The sequence below is a fragment of the Vombatus ursinus genome, unplaced genomic scaffold (assembly GCF_900497805.2).
Source record: "Vombatus ursinus unplaced genomic scaffold, bare-nosed wombat genome assembly UNPS02014810.1, whole genome shotgun sequence".
In the NCBI taxonomy this organism is placed as follows: domain Eukaryota; kingdom Metazoa; phylum Chordata; class Mammalia; order Diprotodontia; family Vombatidae; genus Vombatus; species Vombatus ursinus.
Window position 1 is genome coordinate 42,801,181 of NW_020954588.1, and position 14,652 is coordinate 42,815,832.

Sequence of the window (14,652 nt, forward strand, 5' to 3'; positions counted from 1 at the left end):
AGGTGTGCCATGGTGCCAGGTGTGCCATGGCGCTCCCTCCAGATCATCTTTTTCTATTATTGATTTTGATGCTTCTATCACAGCCTAGCCTTAGTTCTTCTAGTCCTGGCTGCCTACCTTCTTCCTATCAGCCATCAGCCAGACATCGAAAATTCCTGAAGAAGTCCTTTCTTTATATATATATACAGCAATGATCTCACCATTCCTTCTTCCTATGAAGTTCACAGCCCTTCCAAATCTTTTCATCCTGTGAAATTCTTGCCCATGTTTTCCCGCAAATCCTCCTTAGAGCATCCAGCCAGTGAATGTAGACCAATGGGTCAAGTCAAGGCAAACCACATTGATTTGGTATCTACTATGTGCTAGGCACTGAACTAGCCACTGAGATTGAAAGAAAAGAGGAAAAGAAGTTAAAAATAAAAACAGTCTCTATTCTCAAGGAACTCACAATCTAATGGGGAAATGACCTGCAAAGAATTATATCTAAATAAGATATAGTTGGCATAAATTGTAGATAATCACACAGAAAAGGCACTAGCATTAAGCGAAATCTTTTAAACATGACTGTAATAGATACATTTTGTTTTGACAACATAATAGACACTTTCCAACAAACATCCAAATAAGAGTGAGATGCACCATGGTATAAGAATGGGGCCCTGAACTCAGAACCAAGAGAATCTGGGTACTCTGTCTCAAATACTTATCCCTCCTCCTGCCAAGAGGCTTTTTGAGATCCTGCTCATGGTGGGGGGAGGGGCAGTGAAGGGCGAAAGCTAGAGTTCATGCCCAGTCAGGAGGCTCCCCATCCTCTCAACCTTCATGCCAATACCCTCTTCCCCCTTTCCTTTCTTGACCAGATACTGAACTCCCACCTTTCTGTGCCAGAAGGAACCCAGGATCCCTTTCCCATTCTCACCTTGAGACCCACGACCTGCTTTCCAGTGGGAATGGGCAGTTTCTGTGGGCCAGACACTCAAATGCATCCTAGACTTTATTATCAGCTTTGTGGTGTGTCCTTACTACCCTGAAACTGAACTCTTCTACATGTGTTGTGGTCCCTAATCATATGTGGAGCACTCTGAGGGCAGGGGTTGGCTTATTTCTCTGTTTTCTTAACACTTGGCAGGATGCTTTGTAAATAGTAACTAATAAATGCTTTCTACATCTGCAAAATGGCAGTGGGGTTGGCACTGATGACCTTTAAGATTCCCTATACCTTTAAATCTATGATCCTATAAGCCTAAGCCCCACCCCAAAAACATTCCCTGAAAGCAGTTAAGTAATACAGCCCAAGAGAATGGTTACCACTGAAAGTTCACATGATGCTATTTTAGTGTACCTTACCACATGTTGACAGAAAAGATTGTGTGATTGAACTTTAATAATTCGATACTAACATCGTGTTTTGTGCTTCACTGGAGTTTTGTTGTTTTTTTGAGTTTTGTTTATGGAGGCATTGTGGTTCAGTGGTTAGAACACTGGCCTCACAGTCAGGGAGATAGGAGCTGAAGTCCCATCTCTCACACATACTAGCTAAGAGGCCCTGGGAAAGTCACTTAAACTCTCACTGCTTTGGTCAGCTCTCAAAGACTCTGAGAAGATACTGACCTATTGGGGTAGGAGTAATTTTTTTTTTTTTACTAAAATTTCCAAACTACACCAATGAAATCACACGTCCTGGAAAAACAAAACAATGCATGACTGGCATTGCAGTGTGTTCATAGTTCTGTGTACTGTGCTTTCTTTATTATATGTAACTTTATAAAAGTCTTCTGGAAAAAACTTCCTAACAATTGTTATTCAGTTATTTTTTTTCAGTCATGTCTGTCTGACTCTCTATGTCCCCACTTGCAGTTTTCTTAGCAAAGATACTGAAGTGGTTTGTCATTTCTTTCTCCAGCTCATTTTACAGTTGAAAAAACTGAGGCAAACAGGGTTAAGTGACTTGTCCAGGGTTACACAGCTAGTAAATGTCTGAGGCTAGATTTGAACTTGAGAAGATAAGCCTTCTTGATTCTAGGCTCAGTGCTCCATCCACTGTGCCACCTAGCTGCCCGCTTAACAATTACAGCTGTCCAATAGAATAATAAGTTTCCTCATGAGGAAGTGCTTTCATCATAGTGGAAGTCTTCAAGCTTCCAGTGGAAGGCTAGCTGATGGATGGGGCCACTTGAGTCTTTTGTGATGTGTGTTTTATCCAAGTCATTCATAAAAATGTTCAACAGAACAGGGCCAAGCATGGAAGCCTATACACCTCACTGGAGACTGGCTTCTAAGGTGAAAAGTGAATTAATGACTGCCTTTGGCTGTGGCCCCTTAGGCCATCCCAAATGCACCTAACTCTACTATTGCCCAGGCCTCCCTAGCTTTCCCACAGCAATAGCAGGAGAGACTTTATCAAATGTCTTTCTAAAATCTAGATGAACTCTCCACAATCTATGCAATCATAGGCACATAAATCCAGAGAGAATTTACAAGCACTTGAGTTACAAGCCCATTATTTTACAGATAAGGTGACTTGCTCAAGATCACACAGCTCCTATGAAGCAGAATTTGAACTCCCATCCTCTGATTCCAAATTCAACGTTCATTTCCTTCAACAATCTTTATTCATCCTTCTGGTCTACCAACTTAGTAAGCTAGTTTTGAAAAAGTCATAAATAAGATTACCTAGGCATGAGCTTTTCTTGACGAAACTGTGCTGGGTCTTCATGAGTAATTCTCCTATTCCTAAATCTCTCTTTAATAATAAGTTTTAGAATTTTGCCAAAAAAGTATATCAACACCCCCTCTGGTCATACATCATTGTATTTCATTTTTTGCAAATCAAGACATTTTCCCTTCTCCAAACTCCTTCCAACCTCCTATTACTGTGGATTGACTTCTCTGTTCATATGTTGCATTCTCCAGTAGAATGTAAGATCTCTGAGGGCAGGGACTGTTTTATTTGTGTCTTTGCATCTCCAGTGCCTAGCACAATGTCTGGCACAAAGTAGTTGTTTACATGTTTAATCTATATCAAATTGCTTTCTCAAGGAGGGGGAGGGGACAGAGTGAGGGAATTTGGAGCTCAAATTAAAAAAAAATGTTAAAAATTGTTTTTATATATAATTGGAAAAATTAAAATTTAAAAAACAAAAACAGAAATAAAGATTATAGCAGTAAAAATCTGATAAGAAATTTCTCAACCCTATCCGGAAATGCTGTTACTGGAACAATTTCAGGTATCCAGTCAATGATGCAAATAGAAATTACTGTGAAAACATATTAGGAAGCTGTCTTAAGAAGTGTATCTAAACACATTTTTATTTGTCATAGCAGTATGAGATATGTCATACTTCTTTTTTTTATAAATTAGATAGAAAATTACCTCCAAGAAAAAATTGTATTGATAGCATCTCCATAAACTGCACATTGACAATCAAAAACAAGCAAACAAATCAAATAGTTGCTTAAAAAAATGTTTGTCGAGATGAATTCACCAAAATGGTTGCTCAGAAGGAAGTGACATTAGAAGGGAAAGCAAGCTTAGGTCTATTTCAGGTTGGTTAATAAGCATCACTAACATTTTTAGAAAAGTGGGAAAATGAAATCAAAAATCTTAATGAAAGTTGGCTTTACCTTATTTTTTGTATTATTGTTGTAATAAACTCAACTTTCACAATAAAAGCTAACACACAAGTAAATCTATAAATAAGTACTAAATTTAAATTATTTATGTTTGGATACCACAAGAGTCAATTTGATACATTCAATTTAGAGTTAGGCTTGGAATCAGGAAGACTTGGCCCCAAGTCCCATGTCTGACACATAGTGACTGTATGATCCTGGGCAGGTGACTTAATTTCCCTATCCCAGGCAGCTCTGGAAAACTATAAGGTATAAACAAGATCCCAATCTGAATTAATGGAGGGAATGTCCACACTGGGAGTTCATTCTCACATACGAATGAAGTCACAGTTCTATAGTAAAAGACAAAACCGTTATGATGAAAAAAGAAACAATAACCTTTCAACATAATGAAAATTAATTTGCTGAGAGGCAGTGAGAGAACCTAGGTCTCCTTACCCATTAATGACCAGGTTTTTCCCCTAACAGTCTTGTGCTTTTTTCATGAGTGGCACTTTATGATTCCTGTCCTAGAAGATTAGGTTTTGTAATTTGCATGCCAGAGAAATGCTGATAGATGGCTGCCCCCTGTCTTTATGTCTCTGTCCTGAAAGCTAGCGAATTTCCTCTCTTTATATTCAGAGATGTGGGGAAACTGTAGCTTAGTTAGTCTTATTTGAGAATTATCTTTAAGTGGAATCACTTAGACTTCAATAGGAAGGTAGTTCTTACCTCTCCACTCAACTTCCCACTTCCGTGGTGTCTCCTAAGGCCGTAACTAGGACTTGATAAATAGGACTTTGTCTCAGGGCATCAAAATTTAGAGAGCTCTAAAATTTAACACTTGGACTTCTTCAGAAACAACTGATCATAGACCTAAGATCTTTCTATGATTGTAGATAGTAGAAAAAAATTAAAGTAGAAAGCTACCTGTGCCTTGTATTGTTAATAACATTCATCTGTCAGTCATTTTGGTGACCAACTCTCTCCTCACCCCCCACCCCCACTCAGCTAAAATTGTCTTAATTACTTTTATTTTATTTCCACATCATGAATTGCAAAGTTGATTTGAAAACTTTGTGCTGTTCACTAAAATCATCAGTCCCAGCCTTGACTCATTCCTGTCCTGTGCCTTGTTCTCAGCACCTTAATTAGACTAGCATCCTGGTCTTCAGTCATTTTATAGCTCTTTAAATTTACAAAGTGCTTTAATCTTGAAGCCACTAACTAGCTGGAGTGCTTTGTGGTCTAAGAAGCCTGACCTGGGGTGAGGAAATCTCCTTCTGGAGAGGAAATGCTCATTCTGGCAAAATCTGAGAAACAAAAGGGTTGGATTTGGAGTCAGTGACGTCGGAAGACTTCAGTCCCAATACTATCCGTGTGATGTTGGGCAAACCGCTATCCCACTCTGTGCTTCAGAGTCTCATCTGTAAAACGAAGGTGTTGGGCTCTAGGCTGTAGAACCTCAAGCTAGGTCCTAACAGTTCACTCAACTGCCTTGCCTCCACACTGGTTCATCTGTTTTCTTTTAGGTTTCATTAATTCAAATTTAATGCTTGCAGTATCATCAAAGAACAGCTTCTTGAATGGTTGCTCATCATCTGTTGTTTGCTTCTGTTTCCTCAGAATTACGATCGACATTCTGTGATGGCATTAGCGGTCCCAGTGGCAGTGAAATTCCTCCAGAGGGGTAACAAGGAGCTCTGCAGAAATATGTCGAGTTACCTGTCCCTGGCTGCAATCTCCAATCCCGATCTCCTGGCTGATCACACTGATGCAATAGTAAAGAGCATCCTGCAAGGTACAGTGGGAACCCTGAACCTCAGATCATCTTCTTAGGTGGTTTTTCAATAATTGAGTTCTCTGTGCTTGAAAACAATCTGGTCAAGTTGGACAAGGGTTTTATTAAGAGAAACTTTATATGTTGATTAAGTATTGTTTGAAGGGCAGCATAGTACAGTGGAGAGAAGGCTTAACTTGCAGTCAGGAAGAACTGTGTTCAAGTTCTGACACTGACACAAAGCAGTTGTGCTAGAGGCAGCTAGGTGGTACAGTGGATGGAGCCATAAACCTGGAGTCAGAAAGATCTGAGTTAAAATCCAATCTCAGATACTGTGTGACCCTGGGCAAGTCACTTAACTTCTGCCTGCCTCAGTTTCTTCATCTGTAAAATGGGGATAATAATAATACCTGTCATTCAAAATTGTTGTGAGGATCAAATGAAATGACATAAGTTTTTTGCAAACCTTAAAGCATTATGTAAATTCTAGTTAATAATAATAATAATATTTGTAAAAAGGAGCAAGAATTTACCTCTTAGTTTCCTGAAACAACTCTCTAAGACTGTAATTACACAGAAGCTGCTGACCTACATTGGCAAAGGGCTCCTTTCCCTCCTGTATATTTTTCTTCAATACTAGGAGTGGTTCAAAGCTGATGAAATTGCAGCCTTAGTCCCAGCTCCCCCGAGCTACACGACGTATCCATTGTTCTTTGTATTCCATGTGTTTTATCAAATGAACATTTGATTTCCAAAGGAAGGGAAGAATCTGTTGGACTGGTGGAATGAAAATCTGCCACTGAGAAGTTATTCACACATCTTCAATTTTAGCATTTTCAATACAGATTTGCCCCTTCCTAAAATCCTTTCACTCTTCTCTAAATGATTAATTCCCCTTGAGGTTATCTTTAATTTATACTCCATCTACCTTATATGAAAGTAGTCACTTGCATATTGTCTGCCCCATTACATAGTGAGCTCTTTGATGGCAGGAAATGTTTTTTGCCTTTCTCTGTACCTCAAGTGTTTAGCATGCTGTCAGGCACATAGTAGGCACTTTATAAATGATCTCTGACTGACTGACTTCCATTAAAGTTTAATCATCATATTTCTGTTCATTGACATTATTAAAATGTGAGGCAGTGTGTATCTAGCGTGTGCTGGATGGAGCATCAGGAGAGACTGGGATTTGAATTCTATTTCTCTGTGGCCATAGGAAAGTGACTTCACTTTTCCAATCCTCAATTTCCTCATATATAAAGTGAGGAGAACAATAACTGTAGTCCCCATCTCACAGAACTATTGCAAGAAATTTGGAACTATGCCCAAAGGGTTATAAAACTGTTTATACCCTTTGATCCAGCAATATTACTACTAGGTCTGTATCCCAAAGAGATCATAAAAATGAGAAAAGAATCCACATGTACAAAAATATTTATAGGAGCTCTTTTTGTAGTGGTCAAGAATTGGAAATTGAGAGAATGCCCATCAATTGGGGAATGGCTGAACAAGTTGTGGTATGTGAATGTAATGGAATACTATTATGCCATAAGAAATGATGAGCAGTAGGACTTCAGAAAAACCTGGAAAGACTTACATGAACTGATGCTGAATGAAGTGAGCAGAACCAAGAGAACATTGTACACAGTTATAGACACATTGTGCCATGACTGACTTTGATAGACTTAGCCATTCTTAGCAGTACAAGAATCTAAGACAATTCCAAAAGACTCATGATGGAAAATGCTATCCACATCCAGAGAAAGAACTTTGGAGTCTGAACGCAGATCTTGAAGCATAATATTATCTCTCTCTCTCTCTCTCTCTCTCTCTCTCTCTCTCTCTCTCTCTCTCTCTCTCTCATTTCTGCTTTCTTGTGATTTTTCCCTTTGGTTCTAATTCTTCTTTACAACATGACTAATGTGGAAATATGCCATCTTGGAAAGGGAGAAATGGAAGGAGGGGGAGAAAATTTAGAACTCAAAAATCTTATAGAAGTGAAAGGTGAAAAGTAAAAACAAATAAATAAAAATTAAAAAAAAAAACTGTTGGGGGAGCTAGGGGGAGCAGTGAATAGAGCACCAGCCCTGAAGTCAGGAGGACCTGAGTTCAAATATGACCTCAGACCAAACACTTGACACTTACTAGCTGTGTGACCCTGGGCAAGTCACTTAACCCCAATTACTTAAAAAAAACTGTTACAAGAGCTCCAATGAGACAATGTGCAAAGCTGATCAAAGCTCCTTGATTTCTCTTGAGCTAAAACTCTGAACTTTTTGAGGCCAAGAACTATGCCTTACACTTCTTTTGAATTCCCCACAGTGTCTAGCATAGTTGGAGAGCACATAGTAGGTATTCACATGATAGATCTTGTTGAATGAGTGAAGTAAATTCAGTTCAGTTTAAGAAGCATTTTTTTTTAATGATGACTGGCCATGTGGAAGGGGCAAAGGATGGTACCCAAGTATTCCACTGGGATCTTCTCAATGTCAGGAGAAAGCAAAAAAAGGTCCTCCTCGTGACCTAATGAAAGAACTAACACAAGAATCACACAGGATAGGCAGCAATGATTGGGAGGTAATGTGAATCATTAGAAGAACATTCTAAATTTGTTCAGAGATCCACTGGAATATTGAATAATTGAGTACTATATGCCAGGCATTGGGCACATAAAGACAAAAATATTACAGCCTCTGTCCTCAAGGAACTTACTTCCAGATGGAAGTATAAATAATTTTTATTTATTTATTAATATTTATAAATAAATGATATAAATAAATAAAATGAAAGGGGGAGGGCAGAGCCAAGATGGCGAAGCAAAAGCAGTGACTTGTAGGAGCTCCCCTCCAAATACCTGTAAAAATGGTTCTAAACAAATTCTAGAGCCTCAGAACCCACAAAAAGACAGAGTGAAACAAATTTTCAGCCCAAGACAACCTGGATGGATTGGAAAGGTCTATTGCACCAGTCTGGGAGAGCTGCATAGGTCAGCACTGGCATGCACAGGCAAAGACCAGAACTCAGCAAACATGAAGTAGGCCTCTGGGGACTGAATCATGGGCAGCTATGGCAGTTTCCAGACTTCTCAACCCACAAATGCCAAAGACAATTTAGAAGGTCAGTAGGAAAAGTCGGTCGGACTGTGGTGAAAGAGGAACTTGGTCCCAGCCCCAGTGCTGGTGCAGCCCTGGGGTGGTGGCTGCTTCTGAAACTCTCGGAAGTGACTGATCAGAGGGGGATTGCAGGGATCTCTTTGCTGGTGCTGAGGCAGGATTCTCTTGCTTGGTCCATGCTTGGATCTGGGTCACTGTTCTGGGTGGCAGTCCTAGGGTAAGGAGGAGTGCTGGTGTGGTGAAGCTTGTAGTGGCCGTGGAGAGGGGATCCTCCTCCCAGTTCCAAGGCAGAAAAGAGTCTCACATGTGCCCCAGATTAGCTGTGGGACTCCAGGTAAATAACCTCTTGGTGTCCCAGGCAACTCTGTTGGAATAGAAGTCACAGAGGTTTGCTAATAATACTGATTGACTAAATGGCCATAGCTAAGAAGGGAGTCACCCCACTGGCATTTCCTCATACCAATAAATCACAGATCTGGAATCCTCACAAAAAGTAGTCTAACTTTAGTCATTGCTAAGTTGATGTTTTTTAGGAATATCAGACACTTTGGAAATTGTGTTGATGCTACAAATGGTTTTTAATGGTCCTAAACTGTTCCCTAAACTCGAGCAGTGCCCCCCCAAACCAGGTGATGATTGATGTATCCATTAGCAAAGAAAAAGATTTCTGAAAATGAGCTGCCCTAAATTTTCATTATTCTAAGGGTTTGACTGATATCATATAATGAAATGACTGCCATATATGGCAATGAAGAGCCCATAACCCCCAAGAAGAGCCACAAAGTACTTGGAGGCACAAGATACAAAGTATCTCAAAATAGAATTCAAGGAATATCTGGGTGGTATATGGGGAATCCTTTGGCAAAATTATATTTGGGGTCTTTAAAGTGCATGGCATTGCTGGTACCTCAAGAACAGCTCTGTGGTGTCCTCCTTCAGGTGCCAAGGACAAAAAGCCCTCTCTGAAGCTCCAAGAATCCAAAGTCCTTTGTGGACTTTGTGACTTATCAGCAGTCACAGTCAAGTGTACATACCCAGTCCTCGGTGATAAATCAGGCTCCTTTCTTTTGCTACATAAGACAAGCCACTGGGGAACTCTCATTTAGTATTGGGAAAGATTCCTCTCATAAATTCTGGGGACAGCCATTAATTCATTGTCCAAAGGAGAATCAAAAGCTGAAAGGAAAAAGACCAAGAAGTAATGCCTTCAGTGTTTTGTTCTGTGTTGCCTTGTTAATCTTTGATCAGCTATAATCATTAGGATAAGAAATAACTGTGTAATTTATAGTTTGAACATAGTCCTAGGTTAAAAAAAAACAACCAACCAACCTGTGTGTAACCGAACTATGATATAGTCCCAGGGAAATTTTTGTGTTAGATAACCTTGGAAGTGTAACTAAATCATTATAAAATGTGTTATCTTAAGTATGCAACCATAATAATAATACCTATATATTAATCTTTATGTTAAAATGATAAAGTAAGTCAGTACTGTAGAGGGCTGATTGAGACATCAACGGGCTAAGCGAGATATTGTGGAATGTACAGAGTTAGGACATCACAAAGTTAGGACACAGTGACCTGCAAAATGCAATCTTGCATGAATCAGCTTCCAGAGGACTTTGTTGTACCATACATGAATCAAGAGACCTATAAATAACTGTGAATTCTATGTCTCCGGGTCTCAGACTGTACTAGGCAGGCTGTAGACCCTACCTTTGTTTCTCTTAATAAAGGTTGTTTTCTTTGCCCAGAGAGGTTTCCAATTTTTTTTATAGAAAGCTTAACTCATCTTAGAGAAAAGGTGCTGTTAAATACAGGAACAGGTCACTAACTAAATAATTTCAGCACTGAAAAGATGCAGCCAAAGGTGACATTAGAGAAGGTGCAGTGGGAGAGTTGGACAAGCAATAATTGGGAGACAGAGGATCTGGGTTCAAATCCTAGCTTTGCCCCTTACTACCATCATGACCTTTACCAAGTTGCCTCAGTCACCTCATCTGGAAAACTAGGATGTTGTATTCAATGGCTTCTTGGGTCCCTTCCTACCCTAAATCTGTGATCCTTTACTATTATTCAAATGGAGTAAAGTAGAAATGGATCAAAACTTCATCCTGGTGTACAGAAGCCAGTTTTGATACAGCCATACACCACGGAGAACAAAACAACTTCTGGAGCCTGCTCAGATGTGCACCATCTTCGTTCTACCAGCAGATGTTGCTATAAAGTAGAACAAGGAGTTGGAAGCTTTGAAGAGAATCTATGCTTCCCCCTGAAAGCTGATAAAAAGGATGGCTCTGTCTCCTTGGGGTTTTCCAACTGATCTATTTGTCCACATTAGTTAGTTAGACACATTTTATTCATGATAGGCTTTTGCTCTGTATCTTTGCTTTTGTCGATGAAAGGACATTGCTTTAATGCACAAAAATGAGCTGGAGAAGGAAATGGCAAACCACTCCAGTATCTCTACCAAGAAAATCCCAAATGGAGTCACAGAGAGTCGGACACAACTGAAACAATTCAACAACTGCAAACATACAACAAGCAGCTACAATGGGAAACCTCTATCACAGTACTGCATGTGGTTGACAGCAACCTGAGCTGTTGAGTTCACTGCATACCTGAGTAAATGAAGGTAAAAGGCTGTTCTGTTACTCAACCAAGCCCTTCACTCCAAGAGGTGTTGACAAATGGGCGAAAGAGAAAGATGAAAACATTCGGTCTTTAGACTTCTCAGTCATTTCTTCAAGTAGCACTTAATAACAATTGAGTGGAAATAAGATATTTTTATCCTTTTAATTCCAAAGCCCACTACTATAATCAAGTTCCTCAGAAAAGCAGCATAGTTTAGTGAGGAAAAAATAGTGTCATATGCCATGGAACTATTGAGCCTTAAACAATGATGAAGGGGACCATGTCAGATAAACCTGGGAAGACTTGTATGAACTGATGCAGAAAGAAGTAAGCAGAACCAGAACTTTATATAATGACAGCAACATTGTAAAGACAAAACAACTTTGAAAAGCGTAAGAACTTTCAGTAATGTGGTGACCAGTCATGATTTGAAAGGACTGGTGATAAAACATGCTACCTAACTCCTTAATGGAAAGTGGTGGACTCAGGTTAGAGACTAAGTCATACATTCTGGGCATGGCCAGTGTGGGAATAGTTTGCATTATGCATATTTCTTTCAAGAGTTTTGTTTTTCTCTTCTTTTCTCATTTGTTGGGAATAAGAGAAAATAAATTATTATTAATTGAAAATATAGTTATTTTCTAAATTAGAATCCTTGGAATTTAAAGGCCAGATTTCAAATCTTTGTTCTAACACTTATTAGCTTAGTCAGTTAGACTCTCTGAGCCTCAGCTTCTTCATCTGTAATATGAGGTAAATAATACTTTGACTACTCCCTTGACAGATTTTTTTTACACCAGACCTATGTGTCCTAAGTGTGGACAGCTTCCTATTCTTAATCAGCTCAATTGCTTCTTTCCAAGTTAGAAACTTAGAGAGTGGCCTGGGGGCACTGAGAGGTTAAGGGACTTATCCAGGGTCACACAGCCAGTATGTGATGAAGGTGGAAATTGAACCCAGATCACCCTCACTTCAAGGCTAGCTCTCTATTTACTGGCTTTCACTCCCTTTAATATTAAATAAGACTTTAATATCTATGTCTAAATATAAACATTTATATAAATATGGCATAACTATAAAACCATTGCCTAATACATTTGAGTTATTATTTTTTCCACATGACTTAAAACATAGCAACTCCACATATTCATTCATTCCATAATATCTAGGCTGCATAGCATAATGCATAGAAAATCTTGGTGTTGGGAAGACATATTCCATCTCTGACATTTTCTAGCTAGATGGTCCTGAACAAGTCTTTTAACCTCTCTATGTGCCCCAGGCAACTCCCTAGATGGGTTGTAATCTGCTCTGCAGTTGGTGGGGACAGTTCCCACACCCAGCATTCTCTGCATTGATTAAGTCATAGATCCTTCATCTAGGTGGTATAGTAGATAGAGTACTGGATGTGCAGTTAGGAAGACCTGAGCTCAAATCCAGTCTTAGACACTACTTGAGTGATCGTGGTGAAGTCATTAAAAAAAGGGGGGGTCTCTGTTTGCCTCAGTTTCTTCATTTGTAAAGCACTAAGCATATAGTAAATGCTTTATGTTTATTCTCTTCCCTCCTCCCTTTCTCTTCATTTCTTCACTTGAGTAAATCTATCTATCTATCTATCTGTCATCTATCTACACACTTTATTTGTAAATTGCTTTACTTTTAAATTTGCTCGCACAAATGCAAATGTATACATGAGAATCCTTATCCAGAATCTATTGAATATGTCCAATTCATCCTAGGACATTTTGGATCCAAGCCCTTTTGCTAGAAATAGAATTTATTTTCCCCTCTGCCTAGTGGCCACAGACATTATGCCTGGATCCATGAACTACATTATTCAGAGAGAAGTCTCAGCTCTGCTTTACAATTGATAGTGACTTTGACTTGGAAATACAGTATGGATACAAGATTTTCCTATAGATCTGACCCAGGTGTCCATCAACCTGATTTGTGTCTCACAAGAGAAACAATCCAAGTCATGTAGTGATGTTCTAAGCATCTCTATGTGTCCTCACAACTGCTCAGAAGCACCGTGCCCATGGCTTCTCTAAGCCTCAAGGGATGAATATAGAGTGTACTCCAGGATGTGTCAACATGTGACCATATTCCAGCTAGGATTCGGCTATTATCCCAGAATACTCTTTAGAAGGTACTTCCTAATGGTTCCTTGAACTTCCTTGTGTGCCAACAGCTTCCTAGAATACACAAAGTAGATGAAGAAAGAACACATAGGAAGAAAGACAATTGTAGCTGATGTTAACAGAGAATATCTCTCCCATTAGTGGGCTACAAGGTCAGTATGAGTCAAGAGTGTAAAATAATAGCCAAGCTCATTCACCTACAGTAAGAAAGGCATAGTATCCAGGATGAGAAGGGTGTTAGTGCCTTCATAATTTGCCCTCATCATACTACATCTGGAATGTAGTGTTTGGTTTTCATAAGGGCATTAATAAGATAGAGAACCTTCTGGGAAGGGAAACCAGGATGGAGAAGGACTTCATGGTCAGAGTCAAGAATCAGAATTCAGGATACTAAATTTGGAGAAGACTTAAGGGGATAGGATAAATTGTCTTCAAGTATTTGAAGGGCTATGGGGTTCTAGATTTGTTCTGTTAGGTCCCAGAGAGTAGAGATAGAAGCATTGGGCAGAAATTGTATTGGCAGATTTGGTTTGATATGAGGGAAAACTCTTAATTAGAGTTGTCCATACATAGAGTGGCCTTCCTCGGGAGTTTTGGGCTTCCCCTCCCTAGAGATCTTCAGTCCAAGGCTAGATGACTCCTTGTAGGGATTTAGCCTAGAGAAATCGTGTTCAGAAATAGGTTGGACTAGTCGACTTTTGAGGTACTTGGTAACTGTGAGATTCTGAGCCCCCTCATGTCAGTGAAGAGAACACCACGGAGATCAGACCCTAGAAGAACTTCTGCTCTGCAATCTTGCTCTTGGACTGACGAGTCTATCCTGAATCACTATTTCAGGAAGGTCCTAGCCATGCTTTGCTTCACCCCTCTCCTCACCTCTACCTCCTCTCCAGGCTCAATCAATCAACAAGCATTTATTAAGCACTGACTATGTTCTAGGCACTCTGCTAGGTAGTTGGATACAATAAAATAAATGAAATAACCTCTACTCAAAAGGAACTTGCATTGTAACGAGGGGGACAAAGTACGTGACTGCCCCTTTGCTTACCTCCATTTCTTCAACTCTCCAGTTTTGTAACCATAAACCATGATCAAATGACCTGGGTCATGGTCTCTGGATGGGATGTGCCAGTCTACTTCTTTATGGCCCCACTTGCCATCCTTGTAACTTTCTGAACCAAAGTGTCCCTCCTTGGCCACCACACCCCCATTTGCTTTGTAATATGAGCTTTCCCATTTGCTTTCAATGTAAGCTCCTCAAGTACAAGGATTGTCTTTACTTTCGTATTTGTTTCTCTTCATGCTAAGCATAGTAAGCACTTACTAAATGCTTTATCATTGCTTTCTCATTCCTGTATTTTAGTGATGGAGA

General features: G+C 39.6%; 1 protein-coding gene across 11 annotated transcripts in view; it reads left to right on the plus strand.

Annotated features, from left to right (window-relative positions):
- The window catches only part of VEPH1 (ventricular zone expressed PH domain containing 1), a 222,831-nt gene that overhangs the window by 40,702 nt on the left and 167,477 nt on the right, over positions 1–14,652 (plus strand). For all 11 annotated transcript variants that reach the window (XR_003570348.1, XR_003570350.1, XR_003570349.1 and 8 more), the window contains one exon: positions 5,239–5,413. Coding sequence is in view for 7 of the 11 variants with exons in the window: in XM_027876085.1 (XP_027731886.1) it covers positions 5,239–5,413 (175 nt within the window). In the remaining 4 variants the exon portion in view is untranslated. The remainder of the gene's footprint in view (positions 1–5,238; positions 5,414–14,652) is intronic.